The 17,070-nt window shown below is 39.6% G+C and overlaps 1 protein-coding gene across 10 annotated transcripts in view; it reads left to right on the forward strand.

Annotated features, from left to right (window-relative positions):
- The window catches only part of ZNF827 (zinc finger protein 827), a 122,328-nt gene that overhangs the window by 45,611 nt on the left and 59,647 nt on the right, over positions 1 to 17,070 (forward strand). For 9 of the 10 annotated variants that reach the window (XR_014583852.1, XM_083834656.1, XM_083834653.1 and 6 more), the window contains 2 exons: positions 1,354 to 1,526; positions 11,120 to 11,603. Coding sequence is in view for 9 of the 10 variants with exons in the window: in XM_083834656.1 (XP_083690782.1) it covers positions 1,354 to 1,526; positions 11,120 to 11,603 (657 nt within the window). In the remaining variant the exon portion in view is untranslated. The remainder of the gene's footprint in view (positions 1 to 1,353; positions 1,527 to 11,119; positions 11,604 to 17,070) is intronic. The other variant, XM_083834658.1, reaches the window with a different exon arrangement.

Here is a 17,070-nt window from a genome sequence, read left to right on the forward strand (position 1 = left end):
GTAAAGAAACTAAAAAAGTGAAACACAAGTAATTATAGCATTGGCTTGGGCTTGCTCCATAGAAAGTCAGAGAGGGGAACAATTTGATAATACTTTGAGTGTGATAGAAAATTTCACAAGTAGACATTTCTGGACTTGCAGAAGTGCATGCTTTGACAGTGTGTCCTTTTTTGTGCTTACATAATGAGTAAGTAATCAGTGGAATTGCAGTGTCTGTCTAATAGCAAGAATTATTTTTTTTAGGATATGACAAATCTTCCTGGTGGTTTTTACCCCTTAGTTCCTTATTGAGGGAATTTGGTTTTTGCTCTATCCTTATCAGTAGGAAATAACTGATGATAATGAGATGAAATAATCCAAGAGAAGTTCCAAATAGCAGGATAGGCATTGCTGAGCTCTGGATATTTGAAAACAGTCTGTCTTTTATATTGAGGAAAAAGGGCTTCCAATTCTGTAATAATGCTAGACCTTTATAATAAGCAGAGGAAATTGTGGTGAGAGAATGAATGGATGGATGGCTGTGTGTAGTCAGCAGCAAGGAATTTCTCTTTCCATCAACCTTGAGATGGTTCCACACTCAGTAGTCTAACCATATTTGCTTGACAAATGCCACCAAATGCTTTTCTTATCATAGGTGAATTGGGCAGTAAAGCAGAGTGAAAACATTTGGGAAGGCAGTAGATTTAATGCCCTGGTAACTAGAGGAGTACAAGGAAACCCATGACTCTAGGACCCCTGATGGCTGAAGTTGCGGCAGCATCTGCTCGAGCCATAGCTAAACAAGTTCAGCAGCAGGGGTTATGAAATCATTCACTTCTGGAGTTAAATATATCTGATATGCAATACCAGCGTGCCTGTCAGTTAAGCTGTGAATTGTCCTGTTTTCTATCCTCCATATCCACCTGGCGATCAATCAGATATGGGAATGGATCATTTTTGAACACAGTTAAGCATATTTTCCATACGCTACTAAAACTGGCATTTGATAGGAAATGAGGCTGCAAAGTTATGATTATGGGAGACATCCATCTCAGTTCAGTTAAATTATAAGGAACATTAGGACCAGGTGAGACAGAGTAGCATCCCCTACTGATTAGCCAAAGGATGTTTGGGGCATTAACCTTTATAAATTATGGTGACCTTTCTTAGAGGGAGAATAACTAGATTAACGGGAAAAGAGACATGCACGGGGAGGAACTGAAATTTCTGGTACATGTTGTTGTTTAACTGATGTGTCTCTTTGCAGATGAAATACTAGCATTGAAAAATGGTATCTTGAGTATGTTTACAAGGGGAAAATATTCGACAAGTGGCTGTAAAGGATGCTCTCTTTTTCTTCCCCCTTCTGCTAAGCCTCAGAAGAAGAAGGAGGAAAACCTTTCCAGTGTCCGATCTGTGGTTTGGTTATCAAGAGGAAGAGTTACTGGAAACGGCACATGGTGATTCATACAGGTTTGAAAAGTCATCAGTGTCCACTCTGTCCATTTCGCTGTGCCCGCAAGGACAATCTCAAATCACACATGAAGGTAAGGGAAGTGTTTACTAATTTTCAAAACACTTGAAGTGTCAATCAAAAAATGATAGCGCAACAAACCTATTTCAGTGGCATTTGCAAGAAGATTTCACTGTTTGTACCACTAATTATGTGTTTATTTAAATAAAGGCATCATAAAGAGATAAAGAAATAAAATATTTTCCTTTGCTTGCCTTTCCATTTTATGTCATGTGGAAGCTGCCCTGGGTTACATGCACTAGGTGCAGCACAAGCTGTCTGTGACGGATTTAGTTCTGGACCTGGAACCACCGGATGCAGGGATGGTAGCTGAGATGCGACACCATGCAAACATAGCAGTGCTGCTTTCAGGCTGCAAGCTAGTATCTGCCTTGCACTTGGCATTGCATTGCACTAAGGGAGCATACCAACTTGGCCTGCTGCTCTGCAGTTTGAACTTTTTTCTTGCTGTGATTTTTAACTGCAGGTACTTCAGAAGTGAAGTATCCAAACAGAATGAATAACAAGTTATACTGTAATGTTTTGGTTTTGAATGTTTCTACTAAGTTTAAAATATGTTTTTAACTCAGCCTATGCTTTAGGTTCAAACTGAAGGTGACCATTTGAAGGAAGCAACATTCATGTTGGTATGGAGAAATACAAAAATGTAAAGAAACTGAAGTTTCTTTAGCTGAATTTAGCTGAAGTACTGCACGGTTGCAAGATAGGAAGTGTCTGGTCTTGTATAATGTAGAGCATGCTTGGTGAAGTAAAAAATGGTACCTGACCCATTAATCCATGGATGAAGAAGCTGAAGGGTAAAGAGTTGCCTTGGTTAATGTACTCAAGCTGTGATAATAACAGTGAATCAAAATAATGGTTAATATTTTGTTTGTTTGGGGCAAATGTGTGTAAGAGTACCAGACTGGTGTGGAGGGGCGCAGGAATGTTGGTTCAGCTTTTATATAAACTATTGCAACATCTGAGATCACTAGACAGGAGTCCCACCTTGTTTACACTTGAGTAACTATTCACTTAAGTATAAATTGAGATGATTCCACTGATCACAACAGCAGATCTTGTTGAATTTCAGGTCCTTGCTAGGTCTGAAAATATTCCCCCAAAGCCAGAAGGCTCACCCCGTACCTCTCCTAGTGAGAATCGGTGCACTGTTCACAGACATCCTTAGTGAATTGTGCTGGTCCTTGTCAGGTACAAGTAGGTTTGGTATTTGCAACTATTTCTTTCAGCACTTGGTGTGTGATGTTGACTGGAGGGCTCAGATGACCCTCCGAAGTAGAAGATGTGAAGGAAGAGGAACTAAGCATAACAGGAAAGGTTTTTTATTTTCAGTTGTTGACAACCTGCACAGAGGCATTAACCACCTAAAAGCTTGCTGTTTCTTGGTGGAGGCCTGTTGTTGTGCCCTGCTTTGTGAAAGACATCCCTATTATTCCCTGCAGAAATTCTTCATCTCTGCTTTTTGTGCCTTTTTGGAATTATTTTTTACAGGTTGAAGGCCTATTTCTTCCTTTTTCACATGGTAATTTCCATAGGAGGTCATAGGTAGGATGTTGGAAAATCAGCGACTTTTTCACCATCTGAGTGCTGTCAGATTGATGGCTATCTGAAGCCCTTGTGCTCTTCTCAGCTCCTAACATAAACCCCTTCATTAACTGAGTCCACGTTGTCTTAAAACAGACCCCTGGTACAAGTATGTAACATGTAGCATTTATTATTTGGTAATTGTTTGGTAATTTGGTAATATGGTAATTATTAGCAAGTAATGCTTCCTTTTGATCTTATTGAGACCAGAGTCAGCCCCAAAGCTGCTTGACAGCGTAAGAGATTATAGCTTCCTTTAGCCTCAGTACGTAGGTAAAGTCTCCTCAGTCAACGCAGTCTGGTTGTGTAGGTCATGATGGACTCAGTGGTTTTTGCTGATAAAACTGCTCCCTATTTAAGTTGAAGGCAATTGTTTTATAAAACTAGTTGGCCAGTATTTGGTATTTTATTTTTGTTATAGTCTTCCGGATAGGTGCATAAAATCACAAGTGCAAGAATCGGCAAGATAATGTTTTACCTTAATTGCAGTGGGTTTCATAAACTTTTCTTAATTGAGCAGGCCATTCATAAAAACACTGCCTATCAGGTCAAAAGTGATAAAAGTGGAAATACTTACATAGTAGCAGGTGAGTGAGATGTTAGTCTTGTGTTGAACAGTGTCAGACATACTTTGAGTTTGCCTTGGTGAAAGTCAATCAATACCAAGATTTTTAAAAATCACATTTTTTTTTCTCATTACAAAACTGTGCTGATCTTAAATCTGTCTGTAAATAAGTATGAGCGTATATATAAAAAAAAAATGACTGTTCAAAATGTGGTGTATACACACCAGAGGTAGTACAGCAGAGTTGGGAGTTGGGATATAGTGTTCTGGTTATGCCAGTTGGACATTCCAGTGCTCTTTGTTGTCCCAGGACCCTTCGGGAGCTACCTGGTCTTGTATCTTTCCTGGCAGGCACCTATGAAGGCAGAGCAGATCTGCCTGTAGCTCTCCGCTTATCTCTTCTTCCCCATGAGTTGACTGTAGCTGCTGGTCAAGACTGAAAAATTATGGTACCAGGCTGGTGTTTGTTCTTATAAGTCAGTTTTTACTCTAGGATGCTATCACAAGCTAAGCTTGCTTTCTTTATGCTGCTCTTCAATTTTCAGCTTTTATGGTCCATTGATCAGGATGGCAGGCAAAACCTGTTGAGGTGTTTTGTCCAGCTGCGGTCTTCAAAATCTAATAGCATTGTCCGTGTTTCCTCCAAGGCAGCATAGCTCTGAGCTGGAGTACCTCCTCTTTTTTCTAGGTTCTTGTAGGCATTTTCCATTGAAGCAGTTAGTTTAGAGATTTGATTTCCATTAGTGGTTTGTGTGAGTGTCAACTTGGGGCTTCCTTATTGTGTATATCTTTAGGGTAATGATCAATTATATAAATAATGTTATTTTATGGTAAACTCAAACTCATTGGCCAAGAATACATTGCCAGTATTTTTGGTGTTTTGTCCCCTGCTAGAGAATATCTTAATAGAGAGAGAGCTGGAGCAATTCCAGCCCTGACCATATTCAGATCTACATGTGCTACCCACCATGTCGATGAAAGCTTTCTTTCAGTAAGGGCACTTTGCCAGGACGAACTCACAACTGGAGGCGAGGAAGTGAAAGGCAAGAAGGGAAGCAGAAGAAAAGTTTCCACGCAGGCACAAAATGAACAAGGGAGACGGAGTAGCTTGCCTTTTAAGGCACATTGTGTTATCTATAATTGTTATATGGCATTCAGATTCCACAGTGATAGGCACCTTAGAAAAGTCCTAAAATAGACACAGTACAGAATTTTATTAGTCTATTTTGGAGACAAATTATAGTACTTGCATAACCACAAGTTCTGGTCCTTCTTCACAAGAATCTGAGGGTAGCATCTGAGGACTTTATTCTGGTATCATAGTGCGGTTTCCAGGGGCCCAGAGAATGCTGAAAGTGAAGCTGAAGAAAATCAATGGGTAACTGAGAGAGGTGTCCTGTCCAGGCAGGCAGCAAGGGCTGTGTGAGACCTCCTCTCCATATATCGAAACACATACTCAGTTTGAACATGTTATTTTCTTCTTGAGCAAAAGAATATCTTATGTACTACTTCTGAAGCTGCAGAAAGCAACAGAAAGGGGTGGTGTAATTCAGCAAGATGTTTTCAGGCTTTTCTGTTTTTCCTGGTAGGGAAGTAAGGATTAAATTTACCTCAGAGCAATACCACAAGCATCAGTCAGATTTTGGCCAATTGATATCTTTGGATCATGCACATATCTTCCTCAGCAATTGGTGGAAGGACAGGCTGTGAGATCATACGGATATGTTCCAAGAAAGCAACAGGATATTAGCCTGAGTACTTGGAAGGGGGAATGAGGAAGAGGAGCATATGGCCAAAAATAATATCTATAAATGTTCCTTGTGCTGCTATATAGACATAATGCAGAAACAGTTGAGCCAGCTCTTCTAGCAGTGGAAAAGAAGTTTAGTGTTGTGAACTTGTGCTGAAGCATGATGGTAAGACAGAAAATGAAGAAACTGAAGGTTAAGCTTAACAGAACAGGCAGATGCAATGGCAGGCAGGTCACATGGTGCTCAGATACAGCATCTTCGTGCTACTGTTGCTTGTGAAGAAGGACCACGTAGTGAGATCTTAGATTAATACTTCTGTGTCATATTCAGTGGGTTCTAATCAACCTGCGGATCAGAGGGAGGCTGTTGATTACATGATAACAGGAATAAGAAAAGGCTCTGAAGAATGTATCTAAGTGCTTACAGTAGTGATTTGCATCTTCCTCTTTATCCCTCAGCAAAGGTCAGAAAACTGCATAAGCATTCACTGTCCTTTCTGGTGAAGTACAGAACAGGTTACTTTAAAGCATCTTCAACGTCAAGGAGAAGGAGGCTGGCTGTGTTTTATGAGAGTTTTTTGTTTAGTTTTGTTTAAGCTAACCTTAAAGAGCCAGGGGAGGCTCCTATGATTCCATTACCTCACCTCAGCTGACGGGAGGTACTACAGACTTGCAGTTCTTTTCAACAAGTGAAATCTGTGACTCGAGTCTCAGATATGTACCACAAGTGACTTCAAATACCTACCTTTTAATCTTGTCACTCTTTGTATATGGTACAAGAATACAACAGGAAAAACATGTATACCTTAAATCTGACAAATAAAATGAAATAAAGTTTTTGAACAGGTAGTTCAGTCCTGCAGAGAGGCTTTTCTTCTTCGCTTTTTAAGCAAAGCAAGGAAACGGTTTCAAAAAGAAAATCCTATATAAATAGTGTATGTGTCCTGAGGCGAAGGATCATACCAAAACTAGCACTGTAGCACTAAACTTCTGAAAGTAAAAGATTTTAAAAATGAAGGAGTTCATCAGAAAGCATGAAAGGAAATGGCAGAGGACACATGATAGATGCAAAATAGAGATCTCTCAAGTGTATCTGAGTGTAGTCTCAGTAGGTATTTTACGACAAGATTAAAAAAAAGGGGGGGGGATAGGTGAGGAGGCAAGTATGTATAAATGTCAGGTTGTCGTAACTGTTGATTGTGGTAGTTTCTTAAACAGATGCTCCTCATGTAAATCCACATCAAACAAAAGTTGATGAGAAAAATAAAACCTACAGTGGGCAAAGAAAAAATTGATAAATATGTCAATGAGAGTAAGTCAGAGTGAGTAGCCAGAAGCAAACAGAATTCACGCACATGCAATTACACCCTTTATGTGCTAATTTTGCTTAGGGATGAATGTCCTCTTTATTCTCCCCTTTATTTTGAGTGTGGAAAAAAAAAAAGCAAAACCAAAACAAACAAACAAAAACCCACAGGCAACAACAAAACCAATAAAATCTGCAGAGTCCCGCAAAAGAAAGAGGAATGCCAAACTTTCCTTTCCTGTGCCTCGTAACTAGAAGGGAGAGTCTGTGCAAGCAGCATTACCCCAACTTTAAGGAAGTGGACAAGAGAAGATCTACCTCATTGGTACTACAAAGTTGCAGGAGTAGTCTATGTCATTGTTTCTCTCATCCCTACTTCCCCGTGTTCAGTGTTAGGTGGGGTCACATCACTTAAACTGGTTGGTAAATCTGCCAGGATGTTGCTTTTAAGTATGAAAAGATGATTTAACAAACTGCTTATGATACCAGGAATGTTAGTATGTCGACAAAAAATGTAACAAAATATAGGATGATATGAATGATGTGATATGATAGGGACACGTGGCTCCTGTAAAAGGAAATCATGTGTTCTTCCACTAAGATGTTTTGAGCATGTCAAGAAAATCATGGACTTGAGAATCATTTGAAATTTATTTGGCCTTTAAAAAAGCCTTTGGCAAAGCTGCTCACTGAGAAGCTGCCAAATAAATTAAGCAATGTGATGTACTATAGCAAATTAGAGATTCACCAAGAGATGATAAAACAAAGGGTAGGAAGAAATTAGCAATGTTAAACATGACACAAGGCTAACAGAGGGGTGTTCCGTTGCTAAGAGTGGCGTGTAGTTTAGAAAATATGATAGAAAATATGCACACAAAATAATGTCTGTGGTGTAAGAAAATTGTAGACGATACAACCTCATGTACACAAATCAAGATTAGAAAAGGCAAAACTTGAAAGAGAATAAAAAGAGGCTAGCTGACAGATAAATGCAAGGGCAAACGAAGTTACTGTTGACAAATACAAGGTAGTGCACCTTGGAAACAGCAGTCTAAACTAATCATGCACCTGACTATCTTTAATATAACGAACTGTAACTACTCAGGGAAAATATCTGGGTATCATTCTAGACAGTTCAATGAAAACCTTTTCTTTGCATGTGCAGTAGTGGTTAAAAAGTATGTTAGATATTCAAATGTGTGCAGAATAGAACAAAAATAACACTGAAAATATTACAATGCTATTACAAACATATGCTGTGCTGCCACTTCTGATATTCGTTTCTGATGCACGTTGTGCATGAAAAAGATATATTAGTATTAGAAGGAGTTTTAAAAGCTGGTAATGAAAATGAGTAGTGGGATGGCAAGAACTCCTTTGAAGAAAGAAACTGAAAAGATTGGAACCGCTTGGTTTAGAAGGTGTGATCAAAATAATGCATGTGGTAGAGAAGATAAATTGAACTGACTCTTCTTTGTCTTTATTGTAATGTGACAATGAGGAGGCAGCAAGAGAAAATGAAAGAAAGAAACAAACAAAAAGAACCAATAGATATATTGTACCCAAGTCTTCCAACTATGTCTAAAGTTTGTAGGAAGTGTGTAGATCTGTTGAAACTTACTGTGTGCTTCATATGAAGCGCACACAGCAAAAACTGTAGAACCACAAAAGACCATTTGAGACTGGGAAGACTGTAGGATTAAAAAAAAAGATAAGTATGCTTTGCGCTGTCAAGGAGAATATCCACAGTTAAATGAAAGAAACTCGGAAGAAGTCCTTCAATGTTTTTGACATAAGTCAGAACATGGTTTTATGGGATTTTGGAAGAGCCTTTCTTTATGTGCTCTGGTTTGTTGAAGCGTAATTCAGAGAGATCCAAATCTGTCAGCAGCCAGGCTCAGACTGGGACTCTGGAGAAAACTTTCCAGTTACCCTCTCATCTCCTCTTGCCTGTGGTTCTTGCTGTCACCAGGGAATAGGAGTCAGGTCAGGCTGCTGTGTTTGTCCTTGCCAGGGGTTATCCGTCCCCCATTGCAGTAGCTCTGCCACCACCAGCAGCAGCCTAGCTGAGTCTGAAGAAGACACTTGATGGTTTGGGAAGCACTAGCACAGTGTAAGAGCCATTCCCTGGATTTTAATTCTGTCATTCCTTGGCTGCAAGTTATAAAAGGCTTTAATTTAGGAGAAATCCATTGGTGACACTGCTGTTGTCTTCGGACAGGAGAGAAATCCAAATCAGATGAATCGGTCCCCTGTTCTCAAAAGGTACTGCAGGGGTGGCGTGCCGTGCTCCTGGGAGGTGAGGGTGGGCTCCCACACAGACTTTGCCACCTATCTGCAGCAGTGACAGCCTTCAGGAGGCATCGCATTGATGGTTGCGATACAGGGCCTCTGGAAGAAGTGGTTAAATATGTAGGCAGGGAAATGTTGATTGGTGGGGATCCTGGAGACAAACTCTGGCACACAGGATCTCAGTGGGTGTAAGAGAGAAAGTTGCCATGGTGAGAGTGCTTGCTACCATTAGTACCTCTCGGTGCTCTTCATGAAGGAAATAGCTTGCATACTGCTGTGCTCACAGACCAGCCAGTTTCCAGCAGTGGAGATAGACGATCTGGTTGGCATTTCCGTTGTAACCTATTAATACTTAGAATTTATTGTGCTTCTCTTCTTCTGCAAGGTTATTGCTTTAAAATTGTCTTAGGCTAGCATTAGCTTTAATTTTTTGTTGTTGTCAGTTGCAATTCTAAGATTCCAGAATTTGTCTGTAAATGTCATGCTTATACAATACCGAGAATGTCATTCTGTGAAGCGGCTGGCCAAGAGAAAGTCTCTTTTGCTGTTTATTTAGCACCTAATCTCCAGAGCCTTTGAAGAACCATTGAATAAAAAGTTCCGCAGAGCTGCTGAAATGTGTTTTCACTGAATGCAAAAAGGGCTGCAAGAGGGAGGTCTACCAGCTTCACATTTTAGCAGACCTGAGTTCAGGTGCAATGCACGTAGAGCTGGGAATGCTGGATAGGAGCTTGTGACTGAATTCCTTTTTGGCTTTTGGACTCCCAGGCTTCAGCAGCAAGCCGTGATTTCCTGGCACAGGTGGCAGCTTCTGAGCCAAGCCCAGAGAGCTGGGGATAGGGTGCCTCTCAGTAGGGTGACGCCTGCCTTGCCAAGAGTTCATCGAACCCCTCCATGTTTCAGGTGAAATATTTTACATTCAACAAATTGCCATTTTCCAACAAAAATCTGTCTCAGTGCAATGTTTCCAGCCAACTCAAGTCACAAGTGAAAATGAATGTGTGGAGCTCAATCTGGTGCCAATTTGTCTTAATCACGTGTTCATCAATTAGTAAGGAACAAACGTATGTATTTGCTAGTCTTTCTGGAGGGAGTAGCCCTGAGTGCTACTGTCAAGATTTTAAATTTATTTGTGAAGCTATGGAGACAAAACTTTTTAATACACCTGTGATTATTATGCTGAGCTCAATTATTCCTTCCCTTTCATGAGTACTGTGTTAATCAAGAACTTGTATAATTGTGTGTACATAGTTTATATTAATGAGTGTGTCTGTTCAGGTAGATAATATGTAAACCATTGCAGATGGATGGATGGATAGAGTTCTTTTTAAAACATAATCAGGATTAGGCCTGGGGATGCTAGACGTTATGTAGTCATATAGGAGCACGCAGTCTCTATGAGAAAGAGCGTACAGTCAAAAAATGAGGGCAGTAAGATTAACTGTAATCATTGACTGATAGAATTAGCTGTCAAACACCATCTCTCCTGTTTGTAGTTTATGATAACAGAGCCGTTTATTTTCTGGGAGGATTAATTTGCAGTGAACTGCTTCAATAGCACATTGGTATTGTCAGGTGTTGTGTGTTTACCCTAATAGTTCATAAATTGATGATGGACGTTGCTGTGCAGGTTGATATTTTGCTGGGTTGCTCTGAACAATTGTTATTTATGAGGTTGCACAGAATGATCGTACTTAGCAGGACATATAATAAATAGGTTATTGTGGAGTTTCTTTGGTTTTGTTTTTAATCAAGAAAGCTGCTAGTTATAGCTTGGAAATCCTTTTTTGCACACTGGCAGGTCATCAGGATCAGGTCATAAGAACTGTTTCACCCAAAGCAGCCTTCATCATTTTCATGCCACAGAAGCAGATGTTTCTGATTTTTTTTTATTCAGTTGAGTCTGATGTTTATGTTGACTTACGTGTGAAAGAATCCTACTGTTCATAGTACCTGACCTCCTTCCAAGTGCTCTGAATGCAGAGTTCATTCATTAGTTAAATTTTCTTTTTTTTAAAAGCAGTGTCAGACATGTTGAGCTGAGATTTCTGTAATGCTAGTAAACTGCTCTGCTTAATACATGCTTTTATCTTTCACCTCTTGAACCAGGTTCATCAGCACCAAGACAGGGGTGAGACCTTTCAGTGCCAGCTATGCCCTTTTACTTCCTCCCGCCACTTCAGCCTGAAACTCCATATGCGTTGCCATCAGCATTTCCTCAGGACAGAATCCAAAGTGAAGGAGGAAATACCAGAAACTGAGGTGAAGGGGTCACCACAGCTAAATAGTGACTCCTGCTCGGGACCACAGAGGGAAGGAGTTGGACCTGACCTTATGGGATCAGCATCTGTATCTAAAACGCCTGATGTGGCTGGGCAGGCTAGTGGAGGAGTTCCACCTTTACTAGTGAAAGAAGAGCCCAAAGATGACAATGGCATCTCAGCTGCACCTTTTGCTCTTAGCACTGTTGACAGAGCCCCCAACAACACAAAGCTGAAAGAATCCTCTGACTTTGTGGCCAATACAGCATCAGCACTATTCAGCCAAGACATCTCTGTCAAGATGGCATCAGATTTTCTTATGAAGCTGTCAGGTAATTGAGCAGCAAGCACCAGCAGCGGCAGCTGCTCCTTTGATGGGCTAAGAAACCTTTTGCCTTGGGTCTGCTAAGTCATTGAATTGCAGGGAGAAAAACATTGCAACTTCTTAACTTGTGATTTCTTGTTTCTTTGGATAAGAAAAGAGGTGCTTGATAGAGGGAAGAGGGAAAGCAGTGAGAGAAGAGAAAAAGAGAGGGGTTTTGCTGTTTAATTATTAAAATCTGGGATTGTGAGTGAGAACTTGTTTTCCAGGCTTTGATATTCGCTGACAATTACCTTGGCAAATCTCATTTTGTGTGTTTTTTCAGGCCTGCTAAATATCTGTAGTTCTGGTTTAAATTCACTGAGGGTCACGAGCACACAGCATGTTAGAAAATTCAGCTCTTAACTTCTCTGCCTTTAACCATCTGTTAAATAGCACCAATAAGTGATTGGTGACCTTCCTTTCAGAGTAGCATATGATGTCTAACTAGTCAATGCTTGTGAAGTATGAATGTTATTGCATTTCTTGATTATTAACATGAAATTGGTAGTCCTAGAGAGTTGTGAACATTTTTAAAAAATATTTTAATTGAAATCCATATCTAATGCAAAACGTGTTTATTGTGGTTTCTTTTTTCATTGTCAGATTATTGCTGTGAGAATGATATTCAGATGTGTGAATCTGAAGTGGAGAATGTGTTTAGGGAAAATCTATTATTTTATGTGCTCTCTTATTGATTTGACTGAACATTTCAGAGCTGTGGACATGCTAGGAGTTTGTTCTATACTAAATGTTTTCAAAATTGGCCTTTAATTCTTAAAGAGAAAGGAGTCAGGAAAAACGTCACTGGAGGAACTTGTGTTTCACAAGGAGAAGACGGTCTGTGTTGCAAGTTTTAGGCTTCGGAGGCAGAAGATGCTCTTTTCAATAGAGAATAATTGGTCACCTTTTTCCTTTAGATAGAATGTAAGTTGCATTTCAGTAAATTTTATTGTCAGGTAAAGTAGGAAAGTAGCTCTGTCCTAATGCCCCTGCCCAGGTGCAACTGCAGCCTTTTATTGTGGAAAGGTTTGCAGTCCTCATCTGCCCAGGATGACCAAGAAAAAATGAGCAAAGATGAGTCTGTTTTGTCTGTACATTGTTTAATTGAGATTTGAATTTGAACTTTATACGAAATCCATTTTTGATGTCTGACAGCTGTCCTGTATATGTTGTCATTCTGATGTCTCTTTTAAATTTGTATTGTACACCCCGTGGCTCAGTGCATCGGCTGTACCGACCTGTGGATGGTAGTGCTCGTGGAGGATGCATGTAGCAAGAATGAGAGCAGAAAGCAGGAGAGGGGGAAAGGGCTGAATGCTGAAAAAGCATGCAACATTTTGATATGTTGTTTTTCATGTAGCTGTTGATGGGGAGCTGTTTACAGTTTGGCAGCCGGTCGTGTTTTCAGTGTCTGATCTATTGGCATGAGAAAAAGGATACAAATGTACATTATTCATGCAAAAGGCCTATGCAGTTATTTTATGGTGACTTACTAAAGGTCTTGAAACCTGACTTGTATGCACTGTTACCTAGCAACATGTTATAAAGTCACTGGGGGAGTGAGATGTATCTGTAATTTTGTATGTGTGCATATTTGGATGAAAATGTACTGCCAGTCTCCAAGTTTACTACACAAGGAGAGCATGTTCAAAGGAACGGAATTTCTTTTCTCCTGAGATTTGTATTGTGTTATATACATTTAGCTTGTGCTTTCCTGCACACAACGTGCATAAATTTAGAGAATAAGTAAAAGAAATTCTCTTTAAACAAGTTGGCTAAGTAATAGCTGCATTTTTTGACTGCTTGCTATGCTGAACCAAGTTTGTTTGAGTGATTTCTTTATTATGACACTCTCTTCTTAGGCCCATCAGAACTTCAATTATTGGCCTTACCTTTTCCATGATATAAATCTTTTGACATCTCAAACCGTATATGCCAATTTTAACAGCCAACACAGATTTGTCGAGACCAAATTATGTCAAAACAATCTAATTTTCTTCTCTGACAGGCCTTGTGGCTAAGAGAGAAGCAGTAGATAGATATCTAAGCTTTTAGAATTTGGCATTTATTCTTATTGAATATTGATGGCTTAAATGAACATTTATTTTTGCTTGCCAATGTTTATTGCTCCTCCTCTTCTTTCTTAGTTTCAGTTTCTGCGCCTCTAATTTCATGGGAAACCTCGGGGCCTGTTGGTTTTCATTTCTGGGCAGTTTCAGCCTCTTCTTTTTCCAAGTGTCTGACCCGGAGGCATACTTGCCTCCCTTCACACCCAAGAGATGCATTCTCCAGTACCATCTCAGAGCAGAAGCTTAACTACTGCATCTGGGGTGGAAGATGGTACCAAATCGGTGGCTATTAACTATCATCACTTTTGAAATCGAATCTTCATAAGCATGTATATAATCTTAACTGGATATTATTTCTGATTGCGCAATGCGGTACTTCTCTAGTCTAGGCGAAGTGGGTATCAGGTGGCTGGAAAACTGTACGTTGAGAGTAGCTTGCAGGCCAAAGACAAGGGTTGCCTTGAAAAGGGATCAGGGAGAAATGTGCAGCTATTCAGCAGACAGTTGCACAAATAGAAAACCAGGAACAGCAGCTAGGTAACAGTTCTGTAGGAAAGGAACAGGAGTTAATAACATCATACCGTTGCTAGAACGGCAGTCATTGTACTGGGATATGTAAGGAGAGAAACAGCCCCAAAGAAGGGGGAGGCGATCCCACTCTTAGACTTGGTAAAGTCCAAGTCTTTTTGGCGTTATGGTTCATGGAGAGCATGGACAGTTGCGAGGACTTCAGAGGAGAGCAGCAGAATTGACTGGAGGTTGAGGAAACATTTCCAGTGAGGATGCATGAAAGGGAGTGAGGTTGTGAAACCTATCGAGAAGACTAAGGAGAGTCACACCTTTAATGCGTTAAAACGTTTAGGGGAGTGAATAATCTGATGTTGATTCATGATGATTAGGACAAACAATAACACGCTTATCTGTTGCTATAGGTTTTATGCTAGCATTAGGAAAATCTTTCCCAAAGTTGAGGTTTTTAAACTTCTAATTGGCAGGAGAGACTGGGACATCTCCACCACTGGAGATTTTTTAAAAACAGATAGCTGCCTGTCAGATATCGTTGATCACGTATTAAGCAGTAGGATGGACTAGATACGTGTGTCTTGGTCAGTGAACCATACAACAGCAGAAGCAGTTAGAGGAAACTCCAGCTGAACGACAAGTAGCAAGCTGTAGAGTAGCAAAGGTGGGGGGAAAATTACAGATGTTCAAAGTTGGACCTGATTTTGAGTTGTTCATAAATGAACTGAGATGATAGGGCTCAAAATGGCTTCTGAATTTTAATTCAGAAAGACTTTGGGGGTCTTTAGATTCAAAGAGGTAGAGCAACGCTGGTGTAGGTGACCTTCAGAGATCCCTTCAATCCTCATTTTTGTATGATTCAATGATATTGGTTGCCACAAATATTTTTAGATGCATGCAAATCATGAACCAGAAAATAGGAACAAACATTGAAATCTTTTCCAGATTTCATTCTCTAGGTCTTACCTTAAGGCAGGAGATGTTTTTAAATTCATAGTGATATAAAAGGATTCTCTGAAATTTTGTTTAACTTTGGAATGATTATTGTTTATAAATAAAATTAGTTGAAGACTCTTAACATATAACCTTATACTAGAAGAATATTTAAGCATGGGTCTATTTTAACCTTCAGACCTTCCCCCTCTTATTTTCAGTGGGATTGCCTGTATGCTTTAAGTTGCCCAAATACTTTGATGGATCAGTGCTTTGCCAGGATGTTTTGTTCCCCCACTCCACTAATTCTTTGTCACTGCATTCGTATTGTAATTTGCAGAGTATTTGCTTTTCCTGTTTTAAAAATTTCAGTGGTAGACATTATACAACACATCTCTTTAAATTCTGATGCCCTTCCACCCACTTCTAAGGCTTGTTTTCTTCTGTAATAAAGCATGGCTTTCACAGTGATCCAAATTACCATGGCCACTATGCTCTAGTGAAGTTATTACTGTGCCTATGTTGTGCACAGCAGTTACTTTTCATAACATTCGAAAATAAATGAAACCCATCAAAATGAATGGGATTCTTGCACTATTGATCTCAAAGGAATTCTGTGTGGAAATAGTAATTGTAAAGCATACTTCATTCCTGGCCTCCTTCCCCGGCTTTCTGTGTTCACCAAGTGCATTACTCTAGAAAGCATCTCTCTTCATCTTCTGACGTTGTGTGTGCCTTGCTTCTGAAGTTCTTTTTATGTTCCCCAGGTTACTTGCATGGAAAAACTTTAATATAGAAAGGGGGAAGAAGGGATAACAGGCATGCTGAGTGTTTGGGGCTGGCCATATTAAACAAAGAGAAACAGTGGTTTCTCCCGGTTTAAGTCACATCTGATGTCACTGCCGTGTGAGGAGTCAAATCTTGATTTTGGAAAGTAATGCCACCGTGGGATTTTGGTGACTGTCCAAAGAACTTGGGCTTTGCATTCACGTTTCCTGAGCTGATTCCATTAATGGAGTAACAAAATTGTAAATCATCAGACAGCTACACACAAAATACTAGTAGATAAGCTAAGTAACCGCTTAGCTTACCCGTTCTGTTTGCTTTTTGAAAAGTACTGCATTCCTTAAAGGTAACACGAGTAACTTGAAAAGTTGCAGCATTTGCCATTGACAGTACTGAACTGGCTGGCTTTGAATATTCTTCGAGCAGCTATTTTTAATAAAATAAAAGCATGTCCAATTAAGTTGTCATAATTGATGCACTTGTGTAGTAGGTTCCAAAGAAAAGACCATGCTGTCTATATTTAGGATTCATAGTTTATGCCAGAATGTAAATTTTCAATTGGAATATGTAAGCGGACAGGGCTGGCAATTATTCAGCCATATCCTTAATTTAAAAATACTGTGAATTCCATAATGCTGCTGTCAGTGTAAATACCCCTGATGTCATTGAGATCTCTTTGAAGTGCTTCTCCAGAATCACGTTTTCATAATTTCTATATGAACCTTTAATTTAAAATAAAACTGAAAAAGTGCAATAGCACAGCTAATGAAAACTTGTGCAAGTCTTTGCCACTGATACGCCACCACTCTTCTCATCCCTTTTCAGCAATTGCTAGTCTTACGTCCAAGAATTTCCTGGTATTTTTAAAATCACATACATCATATTTTATACCTTGTAGAAACAGAGTTTAGCAAGATAAAGCAGTGTAGACTCTCCTCTAATTCAGTTGTTTAAAATGCAATATAACAAATTGCTTTTTTGTTTACTCAGCCCAATACAGCTTAAAAGAAGACATAAATATGATTCAGAACCATCTCTGTGCTTACAACTTTGTTTTATTATCTACAGAAACTCTTATATTTAGGAACAGTTAGACTGATGTCTCTTGCTTCCCTGATTACACCA

This window comes from Anser anser (genome assembly GCF_964211835.1).
Source record: "Anser anser genome assembly, chromosome: 4".
Lineage (NCBI taxonomy): Eukaryota > Metazoa > Chordata > Aves > Anseriformes > Anatidae > Anser > Anser anser.